General features: G+C 36.1%; 1 protein-coding gene across 1 annotated transcript in view; it reads right to left on the bottom strand.

Annotated features, from left to right (window-relative positions):
- Window positions 1–4,987: 4,987 nt before the first annotated feature.
- LCP2 (lymphocyte cytosolic protein 2) overlaps window positions 4,988–21,481 on the bottom strand; it is a 73,441-nt gene continuing 56,947 nt past the window's right edge. Inside the window, exons 11-21 of the mRNA XM_043981453.1 lie at window positions 20,234–20,259; window positions 20,122–20,141; window positions 19,920–20,012; window positions 18,249–18,279; window positions 15,383–15,395; window positions 13,871–14,003; window positions 13,022–13,065; window positions 10,412–10,506; window positions 9,020–9,097; window positions 7,565–7,720; window positions 4,988–5,743 (exon numbers count right to left, since the gene is read on the bottom strand). Of these exons, the coding sequence (XP_043837388.1) occupies window positions 5,621–5,743; window positions 7,565–7,720; window positions 9,020–9,097; window positions 10,412–10,506; window positions 13,022–13,065; window positions 13,871–14,003; window positions 15,383–15,395; window positions 18,249–18,279; window positions 19,920–20,012; window positions 20,122–20,141; window positions 20,234–20,259 (812 nt within the window). The 3' untranslated portion in view covers window positions 4,988–5,620. The remainder of the gene's footprint in view (window positions 5,744–7,564; window positions 7,721–9,019; window positions 9,098–10,411; window positions 10,507–13,021; window positions 13,066–13,870; window positions 14,004–15,382; window positions 15,396–18,248; window positions 18,280–19,919; window positions 20,013–20,121; window positions 20,142–20,233; window positions 20,260–21,481) is intronic.

Raw genomic sequence — 21,481 nt, forward strand, 5'->3', positions numbered from 1 at the left:
AGGAGTTTATATTTTATCCCAGAGGCAGGATGTAGAACAAGTTGGTGACATACCGGATCAAATTTGGACCTTAGGAATATCAATTTGTGAGCTATTTGGAGGATGGGTTAGAGAAGAGAAGAGATTGTGGTTTAAAGACTAGTCATACTATTGTAATAATCCAGGCAAAAGGTGATGAAGAATTGAACTAGGGTAGTGGCTAAATGAGTGGAGAAGGTGACAGATATGAAAGTTAGGAAGAAAGGAGGATTTGGGAGTGGGAGAGAAAACAGTTTTATTTTGGAAATATTGAATTTTATATATAGTCAATCCTTTATTTTAGTGGGTAATATTTCTTGAAAATGGTGCAAAAGTCAAAATTGTGTATGTTGATACATTGAACCTGTTGTTGTTCGTCCTTTCTTGAAGAGGACCATGCCATTGGGGTGATGTCATGACTTTCAACGAATTGGATTTAAGTGACAGAAGGCTGTACAAAGTCATCAACCTCACTGTCTCCTCCAGAGCCATCTGGGTCCAGTGGCAAGATATAGATCAGGATGACTGGAGATGAGCTCAGATCCTCTCAGCTTCAAAGCTAGCCATCTATGCACTGTGCCAGCTAGCTGCCCCTACATTGAATTTTTAGAAAATAGGGAATTTGGTTTCTGCAACCACCAAAAACTGTGATCTTTTGCTACACTTTTCAGTATACAATTCTTTATAACAAAACATTAATTCCGGTAATGTGCACTTTTCCTAACACAGAAATATCCAATAAAATGCAGAAGAGAGGAGAGGCAATGCTGAACTGGAAAGGGAAGGGGAGGGGTGGTCTCTTTGTGGTTGAAAAGTTCCCCATTAAATGCACATACCTGGCAATGGGTCCCTGACCCAGTAGGACCTTAGAATTCCTGCAAGAAGTAGCCCAGTCTGTTAGGTGGGCTGTGCTGCTTCATCTCTCCAGGCCCATAGGCCAGAAAACTCAGGAGCCTGGTGACAGGGGGAGGGATGGGGAGCAAATGAGATGCACTCTTGGAAGCCTGCAAGAGGGTGGGGGTGACCACCATCTCATTTACCCACAAACTTAGCCACTTTTTAAGGTTTTCAATTCCTTTATACTACATGTGAAAGCTTACTTAAGCACTTTCTGGAGCAGATTCATGAACACTTACAAATACCTTCCTCCTTTTTCTTTTTTTTTTTTTAAGTGAGGCAATTGGGGTTAAGTGACTTGCCCAGGATCACACAGCTAGTAAGTTTTAAGTGTCTGAGGCCGGATTTGAACTCAGGGACTCCTGAATCCAGGGCCAGTGCTTTATCCACTGCGCCACCTAGCTGCCCCCTACCTTCCTCCTTTTTGCAGATAAAAACTTGTGCACATCCTGTCTCTTATTTTTTTTTTCTCTCTACAGTACATAGCTGAGAATGTAGGCAAGGTTGCCAATAAAAAAGTGAAAATAAGGTTACTAATAAAATTACATGAATGCTTGAAATTGCGAGTTAAGTACTTGAATGTTAAGGATTATTTTGTGTTGTTTAAAAATCTAAATGAGGGTTCTAATCTGCCCCCCCCCAGTTTTGGGGGGTAAATTGGCTAAAATCGCTGATAAATTCCATTATTTTACCACAATCTATACCTATAAGATACCTATGCCATAGGTAAGAGTGGAGTTAAAGAGAGAAAATGATATTTAGATATAGTGATCATCTGCATAGAGGTCATAGTTGAACCCATGGTAGTTGATTAGATCCCTGGGAAAAGTGTATATAGAGAAGAGGGTCTAGGATAGAGTCTTGGAAGATAATAGAATGACCATAATTGAAATTTTACTAGACTGGGGATCCAGGACCTTCCAGAGTTTGCTCCATGATATCCTGGAAAGCTTCAAGAACACAGTCACCTCTGTGCCATTATAAGGAATCAGATTAGGATTTTATTTGCTGAAAGTACAATTTATCTTCAATTTGAAGAATTAGTAGATTTTGTGGCTATATACTGAATTTTGGTATAACAATCATTGTACTTTTGAAACTTCTTTTAATACTCTAATCACTTTTTTCAGTACAGCACTTTGATGTATCTTTGATCTTATTGATATGAGTATTTCTGCCAGTCATACAATCCATATGCAGTTCTCATATATGACTCTTGCCTGTATCCCATGTTATCTATGTGAAGGATCCAGATCTAGCCAAAGGTTTACTAACTTTTGTTGTATCATGAACTTCTTTGGCAGTCTAGTCATGCCTAGACTCCTCAGAATAACATTTTAAATGTATTAAAATAAAATACATATGATAGCAAAGGAAATAGATATTGAAATACACTTATCAAAAATATTTTTAAGTTCATAGACCCCAGAATAAGAACTACTACTTTGGATGTTTTGTTATCATGTGAATATCAATGGAACATGCGGACAATCAGTCTTTTACTCTTGATATGACTGGCCCACCACCTCCTTTTCTGTTTATATGTCTTTCTGATGATGTCTTTTATATCACTTATCCCATACTAATTCCTTCATAGCATGGTGTAGCTTGATCATACTTATCATGTACCTCGTTATTGTCCTTCGGTTATTTGCAACTTTAATTCTTTGAAGACATCAGTAGCCTTTGGTTTTTAGCCATAAACCATGACTGAAAGAATATTGACGCAAAAAAAAAGGATGTGCTTTTGTTTTAGGGGAGAAACTTGACATTAAAATCACTTTGAAACTTCTCAAATGCAATCTAGCCCACTCTCCTCTTTCTATTCAATTTTGGTTCCAGTTTCTTGTGTATCTTCAAAATCTAAACATTATATACACATGTATACATGTATATATACACACAAATATATATGTATGTGTATGTATATATACACATAGTACATATATACACACATCTATATGTGTGTATACACCAATGGAACAGTCTACTTTAGACAGTAGGCCTTCATTACCTTCCTTTTCCTAGTATAGATAGGATGAAGTATTTTGAGATATGGATATATAATTTAGAATGACCTATGATGTTCTAGGACTTGATATAACTAACATATGTCATGCATTAAAAAATAAACATCTGAAAGATCTCACTATCTCTAGGGAATCTGTCTTGAAACTGTACTCCGCTTTAGACCTTGGTCAGCATGTCTCCATGTTTTATACCTTGTTTGATATGAAAAATTCTGTCCAACAAAGGAATTCTCTCTTTTCTTCAAGGTATGTTGTATACTTTTAATATATTCATGGGACTAACCTTGTTGAAGAAGAGGCTTTAAGATTTAAATTTTCTTTACTGAATAATATGCATTTTTAATAGTAAAAAAAAACCCAGTACGATTTTGTATTCATTATACCGGCAGAGACTCCTTCTCCTCATGGCAGAGCTTTCCTACAGTAACTCTCCAGCAGGTGGCATCACTCCAATTGTTACAATACCTTTAAGTTAATTGTGTGATAGTAAAGATGTGGTCTTCTGAAGAATATTGTTTGTGAAAGTCTGCCTATTTTCTTCTCACATCTTCATTCAAAACCACTTTATTATATATGTATATGTATGTGTATCTACATATATGTATATCTACATATGTCTGTATATGTATATACACACATGATTTTCAGAAAGAATTCTTAATAATGAGAAAGTAGGCCTTTAGGTTGGCATCATAGTATAGTGGTTATAGAGCTGGTCCAGGACAGTACTTAACTTCTCAAGGTTCCAAGCAACTCTAAGACTATAAATTGCAGAGCAGTTGCCCATCACCATTAGTAGAGAGACTTTCTACAGGATGAGTTCTCCTTATCAAAAAAAGTACAAGGCTAGGAAGAAACAATAATGCTAATAATGTAAGCAAGCTAAATTTATAGGAAGGAAAATGGTGTATTACAATTGGCAGGATGGTCTTAGAGAAATTCCTAAAATACTCCAAAAGCTTTATAAAAAATATAGGCATAAAGGGTGTTTTTACTGCTTTATAAGAGAGAGTCTTCATTGAATCCTTTATATCTACTTTGCAGTTAAATAACAGACAAAACTGCATACCAGTCAGTGGGGGCACAGATCTTAAAACTATCATAAAAAAGTATGTTTTTGAAGGTCCAACTCTCATAGCGATAATATTTCTTTTTCTTTATATAATATTTCACACTGTGATAGGTGAGGGTATATCCTTCCTTCTCTCCCATGCTTCCTCTTCTCTCCACCCCCAATTTAAGTTAGTTCCTTTTCTGAAAGTGAAGAAATCTCTCCCCAAGACTTGATTGGCCTAAGTAGCTACATCTCAAGCCACAAAGCTTCCTGTTGACCCCAGGTCAGGCATAATAAGGTTTTTTTGTGTTTTGGAGTTTTGGTTTTTTTAATGTGTGTGTGTGTGTGTGTGTGTGTGTGTGTGTGTGTGTGTGAGAGAGAGAGAGAGAGAGAGAGAGAGAGAGAGAGAGAGAGAGAGAGAGAGAGAACTGGAGTTAAGGGACTTGCCCAGGGTCACACAGCTAGTAATTGTCAAGTGTCTGAGGCCATATTTTGAACTCAGGTCCTCCTGACTTCAGGACCGGTGCTGTATCCACTGCACCACCTAGTTGCCCACCCCCCCATAATAAGTTTTTAAAACTGCCTGAGTCACCCACATCTTGCTCAGCTAACTCCTGTTTCCAAATAGAGGGGACCATCCAAATAGAGGGGACCAAATCTACCTGTGCCGAGTGTAGTGTCCTTTATGATTATCCTTTTGATGCTTTGGCTAAGTAAAGTTCCTTTCATTAACTGTAGACTAACCTAGAAATGTCTCATTTTGTCCCATACCTAAACTACTAGAGGACCAATCTGAGTCAGTCTCAGACCGTTATGCACAACTTAAATGTTGAAAAGCCTCTGTTTTAATGAGATCAGATACCACAATGGAGGGGAATCCTTGATTCTCCATGAAGGATGTGCTTACAAAAAGAATAACATGCAATTTAGAATTCAGCTCACCCGTTTTTAGTTAGATAAGCAAAATATAGTTAATAATTTTAGAATTTCTTCCTTGGGTTTTTAACCTTGAAATTTTCCTTAATACCAAGAAAACAGAATTATAGGCCAAGCAATAAATGTTATACAGAAACAACAATATAAAAGAACAAATTCAGTCCAAACGCAGGAGAAAAAAGACATCATTTTATCTTTTAACAATAATAAGAACAAATGATCTATGTTTTTAAACTTTTGAAATTACTTATACAAATAGAGTTTAGTTTCAAATATGAATGATTCCTATTCATAATAGAAATAAATTTGTGACATAAACTTTTGACGTCTCAATGGAATTAAGTGTTAATGTTCGCTGGAAGTTATGTATAAAATACACATTTAGTACGTGTTCAAAAATACCTATATCTAATCTGTATAAATTGAATTATTAGAGTTCACTTGAAGTGTGAACATCATCATTCATTCAGTTTTACAGACATTGAAGAATAATAAATAATTGGAGATCTCATCCTCAATAGACTTCATTTCAAAAACATCTTTAAACAAAAAGAATAGAACCTCATTTCCAATAAAACACAGGTTTTCTGCTTCATTTGAGGTCTCTGTCCATGGCCTTGTTGGTGGTAGATCACCTTCCTGTGCTGACAGATGAGGACGAGACTGATATTTACTCAATAGTTTCCTAAGGATACCCCGCAGCATATATTAGCATGCACTGGTTTCTGGAGTCTCGGTTTTTTCCATCAATAAGCAAAAGTGGCATTTTCCTGAAGTAGTCAATGATATCTGGCACTGACAAAAAATCCTGAGGGTTTAAAAAACAGAGAAACATCTTCAGGATTAGAATTAATCTCATGAATTGAGGGGGAAAATGATTCCTTAAACTCAGTTAAGTACCAGTAATAGGGAAACTTAAATTTGTGGTAAAAATACTAATTGTCTTCTGTTTAGCATTAAACTCTTAGCAGAGCATCTTGAATAAATCTTATTTTCCCTTCAATTTCCAATAAACCACTCATGATATACAAAAGAAATTACTTTCTAACCCTGCCTCAGTTGTTACTTTCCTTTAATCTTGTGATCATTGTTCATTGCAATAAATCCATCTTTCTCTTTCAATAACAGTGTTGTTTTGGGTAAAGATAGATTAACTAGGTATTGGGAAACAGATTTCTGAGCCTACTGACCATTATCTGGACTTATGTTCTTGAACAAATTATTTAACCTCTCTGTCTTAGTTTTCTGATCTTACACTGGGGAAAGTAATAGCTGTCTTATTACCTCTCTGAACATAAAATTAGGTTAGATTATATATGTCAAACAACTCTGAAAAGTATAATGCTGCATAAATAGCATAAGGTACTACTATTACTATAATTAGTTTAATTTGAAGTCCTAAAAATATCTTATAAGATTAGCTTTTTTAAAAAAGTTTCTTTCATGCAGGACTGGATATAACATATAGCTTCAAAAACTTCTATTTATATGGTACTTTTCTGTTTTAAAGCATTTTCACAATATATTGTCTCATTTGATCCATACAATACCCTTTGTGAAAGATATATAAAAATAATACTGTCTCAATTTTCCAGATAAAAAATATGAGGCATAGAAGTCTGAGTGACATGATTAGTGTGTCACAGGGCTATTAAATGACAGAGCCAGGACTTGACTCATGTATATTTTCCCCCCATTATGTCATGCTGTTCCTTTAAAAGCATTCAAGTCATCTACATACTCATGTACTCATATATTTGATCAAATTTTATTTGATGTCCATCTATATGGTAGTTACAAAAATGCTTCTGGGGCAAATTAATGATATTATGGGCAAACCATTTTACATTCTGAAAATATTCAGTGTTTTTACTCTTTGGAATAGATTGTCATGTCTGGGATAGGAAGGGGAGACAGTTAGATACTTTGTATGAAGTCCAGTAACTACAAATCTATAAATTCCTTTTCTGCAAATAGTTGATTAACAGAGTCACCAAAGAGTTCTAGGTAAAACCAATCACAGGACTCAGTAGAGAGTCGAGTTCAATCCCTGCCTCAGACTTGAACTACCTCTGTTATACTGGTTAAGTCATCCAGCCTTAGTGTCCTCATGAGGGAAATAAGGGGGTTTGGACTCTGTGCCTTCTAAAATTCAATCTAGCTCTAATTCCAATCCTCTAAGTGACAAGCCTGGGAGTTTTGGCCAGAGGGAAGAACAGGAAAAACCAGTTTGACAATCTTAAGATAGGGAAAAATAAGCATCTTCATAACTACTTAATCAGCAATTCTGCTATCATCCTCATGTGTCCTCCTAACTCCTCTACCAAAGCCTTTTAATATAGCTTTGGGTTTTTTTGTTTTTTTATTTTGTTTTGTATTTAGGAAGTCCTAAAATCCTGGAAATTTGCAGTAGTATAACCAAAGAATATTCGTGTTTAGTATCCCAATGCCTGGCACACAGTAAGTACTTAATAAGTGTTTTATCTAATCTAATATGTGCCTCACAGCATGAATTTCAAAGAACATGTTAAGTATTTTGCATTTCATGATTCCATATCTATTTAATTTTTCCAGAAAATTAGTCTGAAAAGAAGTCTGAGAAGTTATTTTTTTTTAAAATGTTCATTACCTCTTTCCCTCGGAGCCCAGTTCCCAATAAGTAAACTTGACTTTCTTCATTGTAACGAATTTGAATGTTATACACTTTATTTTTGTACAACACCATGAGCACATAGGGGTTGGTAACTGTTTTCTTAGAGCTGTCTCTCACCAGGAAAGTGCCATCCTAAAAAGAAATGTCAAAAAATTTTTTATTATGATGTTAGGAGTAGGCGTCAGTATTTTTGTAGCACTGATGTCAAGGGGCAAACCATCTAGGATTCAGTAGAAGCTGTCAGTAGAGAATTCACAAGGGAAATTCAGACTCCTGAACTGTAGGCAAAGTTCCTACATTTTATGAGTTTCATTATTGGGTTCATTTACCCAGTGAAAAAATATATAGTGCAAACAATTGCAGACAGAATGGCAAAACCAGCTCTCTTAAAATCTATTCACCAACAGGAACCCACTTTTTAAAATACTAAAGATTTATCTGGGGGATGAGAGGATAGATAGAGAGCCAAGAGGGAGCAGGAAACTAATACTTATTTCAACTACTAGAAATTATCTGATCTGAATCAAGCATTTTTGTGATATATTTGATTTTGTTTAGATTTTTGGCAGGTGGAAATCTGCATCTATTCCCCAGTAGAATTTAAAGAGCCTGCTATCTCACAGGCACTCAGCTCAGTCACTTTGGATTTTGTTGGTGTGAAGAAAAGGTCTAGCCAGCTCATGAGGAAGATTCAGGAAACATTTAATTCATTCATCAACCATTTATTAAATACTAACTCATTGCAAAGAACTGTCCCAGGGGTGGAGAGAATATTAATACTAAGATACATCCATATTTATATATATACACACACACACACACACACACACACACACATCCATGTATACACATGCACACACACATATAGAGAGTGTATCTATGTGTGTGTGTGTGTATATATATATATATATATATATAAACATATATATTATGCATATGTATATCATGGTCTTTTATATCCAAGGCAATTATAATCACTTAAGGGAGCTTACTACCTAATAGTTAATCAATAAAAAAATTACACTCCATATTCATCAGAATGTCAAGAATTTGATTAAGTTCAGGGATACAGAAAGCAACTTCCCTCCCCCCTTCAGTTATTCCATAAGTCAAATGAAAGGGGTTTTTGTGAAAAGAATATCTAGAGTAAATGTCATACTTGAGAAGGGAATTGACACCAGTTGGAATCTATTTATTCATCTATATCTGTATGATCCCAGTTTATAGTCAAATATAAATAGTTCATTAAATGGAAATTTAATTAGTCAAATCAGTAGTTTTGACTGAATTGACCTGGGAATATTAGGTAAACATAGATTAGAATTATGCTTAATTTTCTGTTTGTGTATACTTTTTCAAATTGTATCATGGCTAAAGGTATCTTCATTGCCCCTCCCCCAACCCCATCCCCAGTAAATGTTAACACTGTACCTTGTTTATTTTCCTAAGAGCAGCTTCTGCTTCTGGTCGAGTAATGTATGATACATACCATTCATTATTCAATGAGTTCTGAAAATTTTAAGAGAAAAAGTTGTAGATAAATAAACTGTGGTAATATTGCTAATATACCAGAACGAAAAGTTATGAGCATTTAAATGGTGCTTGGTCCCACATAGCTTTGTGTATGTGAATCATCAAAAAATTCCCTGCAAATTGAAATTCTTTTACAAAATGTGGAATTGTTTCATTTTTAGAAACACAGGATGAAGCACTATCCTAGGGATATTATGTATTAAGATACATACATATATATGTATATAATGGCCCTACATCTAAGGAAATTTTAATCTCTAAGGGAAGCTTAGTTAATAAAATCATAGCACTCTATCATAGATTCAAGAATTTGAATGAGTTCAACAGAATGCATTTCATCAGTACTAATTTTCACAATGACTACAGTAATGAATATAAATACAAATTAGCACTTACTATATAAAGAACTTATTTATTGTTCTTGAGTTGTTTTTAGTCATGTTCAGTTCTTTTGTCACCCCTTTTGGGGTTTTCTTGGCAAAGATACTGCAGTGGTTTGCCATTTTCTTTTCCAGTTCATTTTATAGAAGAGGAAACAGGCAAATAGAGTTAAGTGACTTCCCAAAGGTCACACAGCTGGTAAACATCTGAGGCCCGATCTGAACTTAGGTTTTCCTGACTTCAGGCCCTGTGCGCTATCCATTGTGCCATCTAGCTGCTCAATATAGAACTTGTAGCATCCTATTATAGACACATGTACAATTAGGTACATACAAGTGTGCCAGCAAAGAAGCTAATGAAACTAGTGTAAAGAATTAAGGATTCAGAACAATACTACAAGCCTGAAAATGTATAGAAATAGGGGATTTTTTTTTTTGTTGGGGGAGGAAACAGGGTTAGGAGCCTGTGTTAGAAGGGCTTTATATTTACCAAAATTTGGATGAAACTCAAAGGAGTCCAGATAAAGATTAATTAATTTTTTTCTCTTCTGTATCTGGAGTCCCTTGTTAATTTTTCTTTTGTTTTAAAAATTCACCCCCAAAATAATTTCAAGAACATAGAACAGTGGTGCCAAACTCAAATAGAAATGGGGGCCACTAAACTGTAGATAAGGATCCTTCTGGACTCACATTGATTGAGAAGACCACATACTAACATAACCTATATTTTATTGTATCTTTATTCATATTGTTAAACATTTCCTCATTTCATTTTATGCTGGTTCTGGAGACATTTGAAAGTGCTGTGCTGGATGTTTGACAACTCTATTGTAGAAAACTGAAATTATTCAAAAGTACTTTGCTGTGAATCACTTTCCATAAAGAATAACTTGAGGGTCATTCTACCTACCTCTTCATCCCCAAGAGATGGTGGTCGTTGCCTCATTGGAACTGGCAAGGGTCGGCCTTCTGCTGGACCTCTAGATGGCAGTCTGTTGATTCCACCTTCAGAATTACATGAAAATGTATCAAGAGAATTCATTCACTGGGGCATTTTTTAATACTTCTGATAAATCATATTTTGTTTTCCTCAAATTCCATTTTGACTAGTCTGATGAATATTCCAGGAGTCAGTGATAAACATATTTTCTATAAATTAGAAACTTTAATATCTTCTCAGATGACACAGTACAATTCTGCTTACCACAGAACAAAGAAAACATAATCTACAAATATTTTCCAGATGCATGTTTTAAGACTACTAATAATTAATACAAGTTATCATTTTGATCACATGCAAATGAAGATTACACAGAATTAAGGGGGAATGGTATTTTATGTAATACCTAGTATAGTTTTTTTAAAAATGTTACAGTAGTAATAATGCAGTAATAATACTTACTAAAGTTATGTTTTGCCATTTTATCCAAATAAAAGTTGTTAGCCAAAGCAACATGGAATTATCTTTGACAGTGTGTTTCAAAGACATTGGTTTTTTACTTTGTTTTTTAGCAGTATGGATATCATCTTATTCTTCTCTAAATTTGTCAGTTAGAACATTGGATCTGCAGTCAAGAAGACCTGAGTTCAAATCCCACCTGACAGTTAACTGGCTGTGTGGCCCTGGACATGTCACTCAACTTTTGAATAATAATAGCACCTACCTCTCAGGGTTGTTTGGAGGAAAAAAATGAGATGATGTTTGTAAAGCACTTTACAAACCTCCAAGTGCTGTATAAATGCTATCATCATCATCGTCATTATTGATGTTAACATCATTATCAAATGGGTCTATAATGACATGAAACTTTTGACAGCAGAACAAAACTAATAATATTTGTCTCTCTTTACAAGGTTGTTGCACAGACCAAATGAGATGATACAGGGTGTTCCAAAAGTCTTAATACCATTGTGAACTTTAATAGCTTAAAATAGCCCCAAGACTTTTAGAGTATCTTGCATTTAGGAAAATCACTTATAAATTGAAAAGTGTCATAGAAATGTAAAACTTTTTAAAAACTTTTCTGGATGTTATTTTTTAATTCTGAACTTAACAAACACCAACTAACAGCACTTCCATATACATGGTATAACAACATGGAACGCAAATCTCTATCATCCCGTTATGAATCTCTATTATGTTCAGTGCTTTAACCACTGTTCCCCCTAGCTGCCCCCTCTCCATTTTTTAACTGTTAAAATGCAGCCAGTACCACACAAATTATTCATGCAATTCAATTACATTCAGAAAACATTGAATGAGAGTAAGGTCCTATGCTAGGTCTTGTTTTTGTGGAGTACATTATTATCTTATATTGTTTCCTAGTTATTTCCCATAGATAAGTATTTATCTTAACCAAATTATAAGATGTTTGGAATTAGTAACTGTTCTTAACAATTGAGTTTAAAAATGTGTATTTAAAATGTGTACAGGTTACAAAATGTAATTATAACAACAATTACTCATATTTACAGGGAATTTTCTTCATTATCATCTGAAATAGGTAATATGTATATTAACCTCATTTTGGAGATGACAAAATAGGCTCAGGTTAAGTGACTTGATCAAAGTCATACATCTAGTAAATGTGAGAGCCTACATAAGAATCCAGCTCTCCTGAATTGTGTTGAGTTCAGTGCTCTTTCCACAACACCACTATGACTTTCAAATAATTGTGCACATAACTATGAGATAAAATATAAGTGCTAATATATAACAGGTGCAAACAAAGGTTTTATTGTTTGCCTAGAACTGTGCTAGATACCCTAATACTACTAATGAAAAAAACCCAATAACATTTGCTCCCCCTATAATATTGAACCCAGATTATCTTGATTCCAGGGCCCATCCTCATCCAGTGGACTATACTGGTTTGGCCCTTAGGTATAGAATATTACATATTTACATATGTAAAAATTATATAGTATTTTATAGGTATATAGCACCATACGTGTTGTCATAGTGCTTATAGTCTCTTATATCATAAGTGCTTTTTTACTTTTGGTAAGAGTAGCCATATCTTTTTGAAAAGGCTCACTGATGATAAGCTAAACATTGCATTAATATAATACTAGGTCAGACATTTGGAACTAAAAATTCATCAAACCTCAACCCCTGTGTTTTCATGGATATTTAAATCTCCTAACTGGTTTTAATATAATATTACCTCAGCCTGCCAGGGAGCCTTTTTTTTTTTTTTTTTTTTGCAGGGCGATGGGTGTTAAGTGACTTGCCCAGGATCACACAACTAGTAAGTGTCGAGTGTCTGAGGCCGGATTTGAACCCAGGTCCTCCTGAATCCAAGGCTGGTGCTTTATCCACTGCACCACCTAGTTGTCCCCAGGGAGCCTTTTGTGGAAGTCATTTTTAAAAGAATAATTGACCTTCCTTTTCAACAAGTTTGCAAAACTATACTATAGTTTTTTTTGTTTGTTTGATTTTATTTTTAAGGCTACTGTAAGCCCAGAAGTATGCTAGGTATGGGAGCAACTACAAAATAAATCCTAACCATATACTTACCTTTTGACAAGTATGGTGGCAGGGATGCACTTGTTGGAAAATTACTGTGGAGACATAGAATTAGAGGTAAATAAAACAATGGGTGGGATTGAGAGGGTGGAGGGAGAGAAAAATCAATAAAAAGTCTACTTTAGTTATATCTGCTTACCCTAAATCCTAGGGAACACAGTAAAGAAGGGATGAAGATTACTTGAAATGCTTATTCCAGGGTAGCCCATTCCAGGGTCTGAAAATATTATAAGCCTGACAAACTAATTACAGGATGTAATCAGCTGCCTCCTGTTGGCATCCTTTGACTTTTTGCCTCTGCCTCTGACTTATTTTTTTAGTAGCAACTAGAAAAGTACTGTTGCTATTCTGAACCTTGATATGCTTAAACATGATATATCAGACAGCAACTGTTTCTGTCACATCACTTAATATCTAAGGTATTTATTGGTTATCTACTTTATTTCATTTTCCCATAACAAAATAGAAGAGATATCTAGTTTCCTAGGCCATCTGTGTATGTGTGTGTGTGTGTAGTTTTCAATTGTTGCTAAATTGTTTACCTCTTTTTTTCCCTTCAAATTTCCTCAACTTTTTTTCCAGGTGTTAATTCTTTTGTTGAGGCAATGACATAGGCCATCAACATTGCCAAGTTGGGAAGCAAAAATAGAGTATAACACCAGGACTGGCCTGCATTGTGGTCAGGGTTTAGTTTCACTGACCCCAGCTCTGACCCGTTTTCCCCATTAACCCACCTGGCACAACCTCTCAGCCTGGGAAGTTGTGCCCCATCGTGCTCTGGAATGGCAACAGACATAACATTAGCTCAAAACGTACAAATAGGCAATGCTGGAGACAAACCTTGCTGTGATTGGCCCAGGCATACTGTTAGATCCTGGTTGGGGAAGTTTGGAGGGTGGCTTGTTAGATCTTGAAGGGAAAGTGTTGGAAGTGAAAGAGGGAATAGCCGGATGAGGGAGTGGTCTGTGGTGCACTATGGTGAAGAGAAAAGAACAGTTAAGATAGCCATGAATAAATGTATTCATAAAGATTACCTAGATGCTCATCCATTAACACTTCTGTTTAAAGTTCTATAACTTAAACATGGTTGGTATAGAGAAAGATAACAATCTCTCATCAGATGATAGTTCTGAAGACTTGGCCCATCCTACAAAAGGCATTTTGCCTAGTTCTCTCTATTGGAATGCCTATATGACATAACTATAAAGATAACATTTTATATAAAAGTTAATTTAAATTTCTCTTGGTATGCATTATGTTATATGCCATATCATATGTTTCTCTTGATTCTTTGTTGTTCTTACAGTTGCGTAGTCCTTTTAGTTGTGTGAGGGGTTTTTTTTGTGTGTGTGTGAGGCAATTGGGGTTAAGTGACTTGCCCAGGGTCACACAGCTAGTAAGTGTTAAGTGTCTGATGCCGGATTTGAACTCAGGTCCTTCAGAATCCAGGGCCGATGCTGTATCCACTGTGCTACCTAGCTGCCCCTCATGTCTGACCTTTTGTGACCCCATTTCCGGTTTTCTTGGCAAAGATACTAGAATGGTTTGGCATTTCCTTTTCAAGCTTGTTTTATAGATGAAGAAACTGAGACAAACAGGGTTAAGTGACTTGCCCAGGGTCACACAGTAAGTATCTGAGGCTGGATTTGAACTCAAGTCTTCTGGACTCCAGGCCTGCCACTTTAATGTCCCATTTCGCTGCCCCTTTGACTCATTAGGTTGATAGAAATAACTATCTGTTTTCAGAAATAATTGATTTTTCAAAAATTTGTTATATTTCTCTACTGATTCTATCTTGATTCTTCCCATGTATGTTAGCTAGGATAGATGTTAGATAGATAAATGTTAGATAGGGCCTTTTTTTTTTTAAAACCACCAACCAGTACATTTCTTTTCATAATTACACTGTAAAATTTTAAAACCTGGCAACATTATCTAGAAAGTCAACTTTTTTGCTGACTTAAGAGAGACAGTATTTCATAATAGAGAGGAAGCCTTGGAATCAGGCAGGCCTTGGTTCACACATATCAGCTATGTAACCATAGGCAAATCACATAGCTTATGCACCCTAGGCAATTCTCTAAGACTGTAAGTTTCTGATGAAGTCTGAATTGATAGAGAGAAGTTCCATAGAGGTAATCCCTATGCTGATGAAATGATAGGTTTAGCCTCCTTCCCCACCTGAAAAAAATAATAAAATGATTTTGCCTGATTTCATTTTATATCCACATATCTATTTAACATGATGTGGCTATCATCAGACCTCTTCTTTGTTTATATGACTTATATTCACTTGACAAGACCATTTGGAAGGATGAAGGGAATAATTTAAGAGAGATTTTCTTTACATACCATCATCTTCTTCCTGGAGTGGGGAAGAAAAAGAATAAGATGTTATTCTTTCATTGGTATGAAGTTCCCAAGGCATTGCTATCTTTATGATATTCTATGAGGATCAACTAACCCTTTTTAAAAAAAAATCAGTATCATATTAATCCACATTAAATGTATTATGAAAAATAGTAGAGTTTTCTACAAAGCTTTAGAAAGTGGGATAAGTCAGTGGCTCACCTTTAATATCTCATTCATTCTTCTCTGGGCTCCACTCTTGACTTTAGACTTCTTTCCCTAATAATGGCTAATAATAGCTACCATGTCCATAGTACCTAATATGTATAAGACACTATGCTCAACATTTTACAAATATTATCTTATTTGATCCTGACAACAATCCTGAAAGGTGGGTGCTATAATGGCCCCCATTTTACAGTTGAAGCAATTGAGAAAAGCAGAGGTTAAATGCCCAGGGTTACACAGCTAGTAAATATTTAAGGCTGTATTTAAATTCAGGTTCTTCTGATACCAGACCTTATGCCCTATCCACTATGTCACCTAAATACCTATTATTATTAGTAATAACAATAATAATGGTCAGTGATAATATTATTATTATGTGGAAAGCTTTTAATAAATATTTATTGTTGTTGTTAGTAATTGCTAAGTCGTACAATGGATAGAGAGACCTGGGCTGAGAGTCACGAAGAACTTGAATTCAAATCCAGCCTCAGATGCTGTCTAGCTATGTAATCCTGGAAAAGTCCCTTAACTTCTATTTGCCTCAGTTTCCTCAATCATGAAATGGAGACCATTATAGCACCTACCTCCAAGGGTAAAGCACAGAGCCTGACACTTTGTAGGTACTTAATAAATTATTGTTTCCTTCCTTTCTTGTTATATCTTTAATTGTATAAGGAGACTAAATTTAGCCTGAGAAAACAAAAGTCCAAAACAGAGGGAGTAACAGTGTCAAAATAGGCTTTATAGTTTGCCTTTGCCAGGCTTCATGACAAATACAGTTCTGGATAGTTACATCAATTTTCTTTTTAATATTATATCGATCTTTACGGGCAGCTAGGTTGCACAGTAGATAGAGCACTGGCCCTGGAGTCAGGAGTACTTGAGTTCAAATCTGGCCTCAAACACTTAACACTTACTAGCTGTGTGACCCTGGGCAAGTCACTTAACCCCAATTGCCTCACTAAAATAAAAAAAGAAGGGTCAGGAAGGTTAGGTTACAGCAGACAGAGGTTTAGTGACTTGCCCTGGGTTACACAGTTAGTAAGGATCAGACTAGATTTGAATTAAGGTTTTCCTAACGTAGACCCTGAACTTTATCCACTGCACAGCCTAGCTCCTCCTAGATCAAATGTAATTAGTTCTCAGGAAGGGGCAAGACTCATAGTGTCCCTTTGGCACATGATAGGGCTCAGTGTCCCTTTGCCACATGATAGGGCTCCCTAAAACATAATCTTCCTTAATCATACCACTTCCCTACTTGAGAATACATACTGGCATCCTATTTTCCTACCACATAGTTTAAACCTTTTTGTCTGGATCCATACTCTGAGCCTACTCTTATCTTATAAAGATGTCTTAAGCCATATCTCCCACAACCACTGCTTCCACCCAGTCCCACCCACCATATTGCTACTGTTTTAAACCTTCACCAAACACACCATGCTTTTTCCTATTTTTGATCATGCTGCCCTCTCATCCAGTTTTTACTCCTCAATTTATCTAAATCCTTTCAATCCTTCAAGACTATTGTCAGAGCTATAACTAGGTTGGGGAAAATGGGGCTTTGTCTAAAAGCACCAAAATTTAGAAGATGTGAATAGCATCATCCTAAGACATGCTTTTGTCCCCCCAATCATCTAGTCTTTAGCAATGAAGAAGGTGTCCCAGGCAGTGTTTTCCTTCCCCCTGGCAACCATACCTCACCCACTTGCCACAGGTTCAGAAATTCCTAATGACAGCCTATCACCTATGTAAGGTTTAGATGATCCCTGAGGTCCCTGTCCAGTTCTAACATGACCTGATTCTAATTTAATAGCAACTAAATATGTTTTGCTGAATAACGACTTTTTTGACCATTATTCCTATTGGTAGCTGAAGACTACTATTCAAGTACTTATTGATCTGTAACTCCCAAAATAATTGTATAACAATTCAGAGCTCAATTAAATTGAAGCTGGCAATGTTCCTTAATTATTTTAAGTGCATTAATCTTATTTCTTCACTTAGATTGTCTGCTACTTGATAGTTTTGTGGTTGTTCAGTCCTTTTAGTTGTGTCTGACTCTATGTGACTACGGTTGGGGTTTTCTTGGCAAAGATACTGCAGTGATTTGCTATTTCCTTCTTCAACTCCTTTTATAAATGAGGAAACTGAGACAAACAAGGCCAAGTAACTTGTTCAGGGTCACAGCTAGAAGTATCTGAAGCCAGATTTGAACTCAGGAAGATGAGTCTTACTCCAGGCCTGGCACTCTAACTGTAGCGCCACCTAGTTGCCCACTTGATATTAGAAATACTCACTTAATACATGGCCGTTCCCCACTACCAGTATAAAGCATAGTCTGGGGATATAGCAGACATCCAATGAAACTTGCTTGATTGGTTAATTAAATTTATGATTCTCATTGTGACCCCTGGAATAAGCTGTGTATTTGGCATTTTGAAGGGTCAGGAGGGCATAGCAAAGACTTTGAAAACTTGGACTTGTGGCCTAGAATCATGGTGACTCTCCCAACCTGTTTCTGGGAAATTGATTTTGTGCTGTCTAGTATGATTGTTGCCACGCCTACTACCCCATGCTCCAGTGACTTATGGTAGATTTTACTGGGTATCATATTGACAGTAGGTTGTTTTGTACTTACTTCACCTCTTCTGTCTGCTCCCCATCCAGGCCTGAAAATGAATTAGGAACAATAATAAGAATTAGTTTTTCCCCCCATGGAAATGGTTGGAATTTAAATGAACAAGTTTCTGTTTGGGGATATTTAAGTTTAAATCACCAAGAAGCTAGCCTGTTTAAATTAATTAAACTATGAAACAAAACCACTGGGATGCAGGAACTTTGTGTATAAAGAGAGTTGCAGGGCAGCTAGGTGGCGCAGTGGATGGAGCAGTGGCCCTAGAGTCAGGAGTACCTGAGTTCAAATCCGGCCTCAGACACTTAACACTTACTAGCTGTGTGACCCTGGGCAAGTCACTTAACCCCAATTGCCTCACTAAAAAAAATAAAAATAAAAAAATAAAGAGAGTTGCAGCAATTAATTTCTCTGTCAAAATCATGGGCAAGAAGAAGAAAATCCTCTTTCAAGCTACCAATGGAAAAATAGTAAAATAAAAAAGCTGTTTATTCAGCAAACCATAGTTTTAGTTGCTGTTGAAATATAATCATGTCATGCTGGTGCTAGAAAGGCACCTTAGGGATCATCTAAACCCAGCCACCTTAATTTATAGAGGAGAAAACTGAGATAGAGAGACATCAAGTGAGCTGCCCATGGTCATTCACTTAGTGTTAGAACTGGAGCTGTGACCTGACTTCTAGGCCAGGGCATACAAATTACACAGAAAAGATTTTCCTCAAAACATTTGGAAAGATTTTGAAAGAAATCCCCTCTTTCCTTGACAACATTGTTAAGTCCCAGACCATGTTCCCTTACATTGTGAAGGGAAGAAATTAGAACAGCTGCTGCACAGGGGATTTTCCACACTGACTTAGCCTTGTTTTCCCAAAGCAACACTGCAGTGTTACAGATTTTGCACCAGCTGCCTAAAATTCATTGCCAACTTCCGTATTTGGTGGAGATTGCTGCTCTGAGATAGTAGAAGCAGCTTTAGACTGGGAAACAGAAAACATCATGGGCCTCAGCTCTTTTAAAAGGATTCTTCACATTTTTACAAAGTTTTACAAGTTACTTAACCCCTCTTCAGTGCCTTCATTTGTAAAATGAGGGGATTGTATGAATTGGTCATTGAATACCCTTCCAGCTTTGTGATCCTAAGGTCTGCACTCTCCTTTATCATTTCTACCCCTGAAAAATGTACCAAAAACTTGTCTTCAGTAAATGAGGCACCAGCACAATATACTCTAAGACTGCAAATTGGACAAGTGGAGAAAGCGCCTATTGAGAACGGGAGAAGGAAACATACCCAAGTTGTTTCTACTACCCTAAGAAGAGAAAATGGTGGTGGTAGCCCCCACGAACTGTGGATATGATGCTTTGCCAGAAATATTCTAAGAAAAATGTCACTGTTGGGAATGCTATCTGCAAAAACAGGAATTCTTATTACACTGATTAAGACTCTTTATCGACCTATTTGTCAAAGATTTCTTTTTCACCTTTTTTTTTCCTATCTAGGCTAAGTTACTTTATATCTGACTTTTAGAGTCTGAACATTCCTCAACTGCCAACCTCAAAACCATACCATTTAATAGCAAATGGTTTCCATTATTTTTCATGTCATCAGTTGTATGTCACATGTTTTAAAAATTATCTTCAGTTATATGACTCTCCTGCACTATTAGAGAGGTAACTTACTTTGGTACAGGTGGCTTCTTAAAATTTCTCTCAGGTCTTTCTGCAGGTGGCAATGGAGGCTTTGGTATCTTAGGTAAGTGATCCCCAGCAGTCCTGTGGTATTTAGAGACCAGATGTGTTAAAGAAAGTCAACTGAATGCTATAGGTTAGAGTTCTAACAGTATGTGCCATTTTAATCTTCTAAGTGTTCCCTTCTCCTTACCTTAATGCAGGAGCTAAAGGCTGTAAAATACAATGAAAGAAATATCAGAATTTTGGGTATACTCCATTGGACGAATATATATTGTGTGGTCTTAAGGAAAGGGATGTCTTACCTTGTCAGGAAAAACTGGTTTTTTCCCTGAAAATTACAAATGAAAAAAAATTTAATGGATTGAATTCAATTCACAGTTCCCTAACTCTGAGATCTAGAAACAGTCTGATGCATGCACAGTCAAGCATTTTTAGCCAACTACATACTTGTGAAGTTACAAGTATGGAACCATTTTTCTTCAAATTAAGATTATTAGAGCAAATAAGAAATGTCTTTCAAGACTATCTCATCCAACCTCTTAATTTTATGGAAGAGGAAACTGAAATCCAGAGACAAGAATTAGTTTGCCCAAGGACACATATAGTTTTGTTTTTCTTTTGTTTTTGTTTTTGTTGTTGTTGTTGTTGTTTTTCAGGGCAATGAGGGTTAAGTGACTTGCTCTGGATCACACAGCTAGTAAGTGTCAAGTGTCTGAGGTCGAATTTGAACGCAGGTCCTCCTGAATCCAGGAGCAGTGCTTTATCCATTGCACCACCTAGCTGCCCCATATAGTTTTATATGAATGCAAAGAACATTGAGATTCCTGGAGTTCCTTTTCATATTCTATATAACTATTCATAAATAGTACAGGAATTGTATTCCTTTGTTTCTCTCTTCTTTGTTTCTTCCTTTCTTCCTTTCTTTCCTTTATCCTTAAATTATTGATTTGTGGTGCTGAACTTGGAGTCTTAAGACCTGAGGTTAAAGCTGCCACTTGCTATTTGAATGATCTTCGGCAAGTCATTTAACTTATCTAGGTCTCAGCCACTTTATCTGTAAAATGAAGGGGATTGGAATAAATGACCTCTAAGGTCCCTCCCAGTTCTATATCTATGACTAGCCTTTTTTCTTTTTGTGTCCATTTCTTCAATAAATCCATTCATGTCTGCAGTTATGAACACTTGACCCAGCAAAAATGCTTTAACAGCAGTATCTTCAATATTCACAGGGTCAGAAGGATACTTCCCCATAAAAATAGAATTCCAAACTTTCTAGTTCCTACTTAAAACAGGAAGTTAAGGGTTTTTTCTCTGCTGAAAATGAGAACAACAGGATTTTATTTAAACCTGTGCTCAAAACATAGAAGGGGGCAGCTAGGTGGCGCAGTAGATAGAGTACTGGACCTGGAGTCAGGAGTACCTGAGTTCAAATCAGGCCTCAGACACTTAACACTTACTAGCTGTGTGACCCTGGGCAAGTCACTTAACCCTAACTGCCTCACTAAAAAAACAAAACAAAACAAAACAAAAAGTAGAAGTAGAAATTAAAG

This window comes from Dromiciops gliroides, chromosome 2 (genome assembly GCF_019393635.1).
Source record: "Dromiciops gliroides isolate mDroGli1 chromosome 2, mDroGli1.pri, whole genome shotgun sequence".
Lineage (NCBI taxonomy): Eukaryota > Metazoa > Chordata > Mammalia > Microbiotheria > Microbiotheriidae > Dromiciops > Dromiciops gliroides.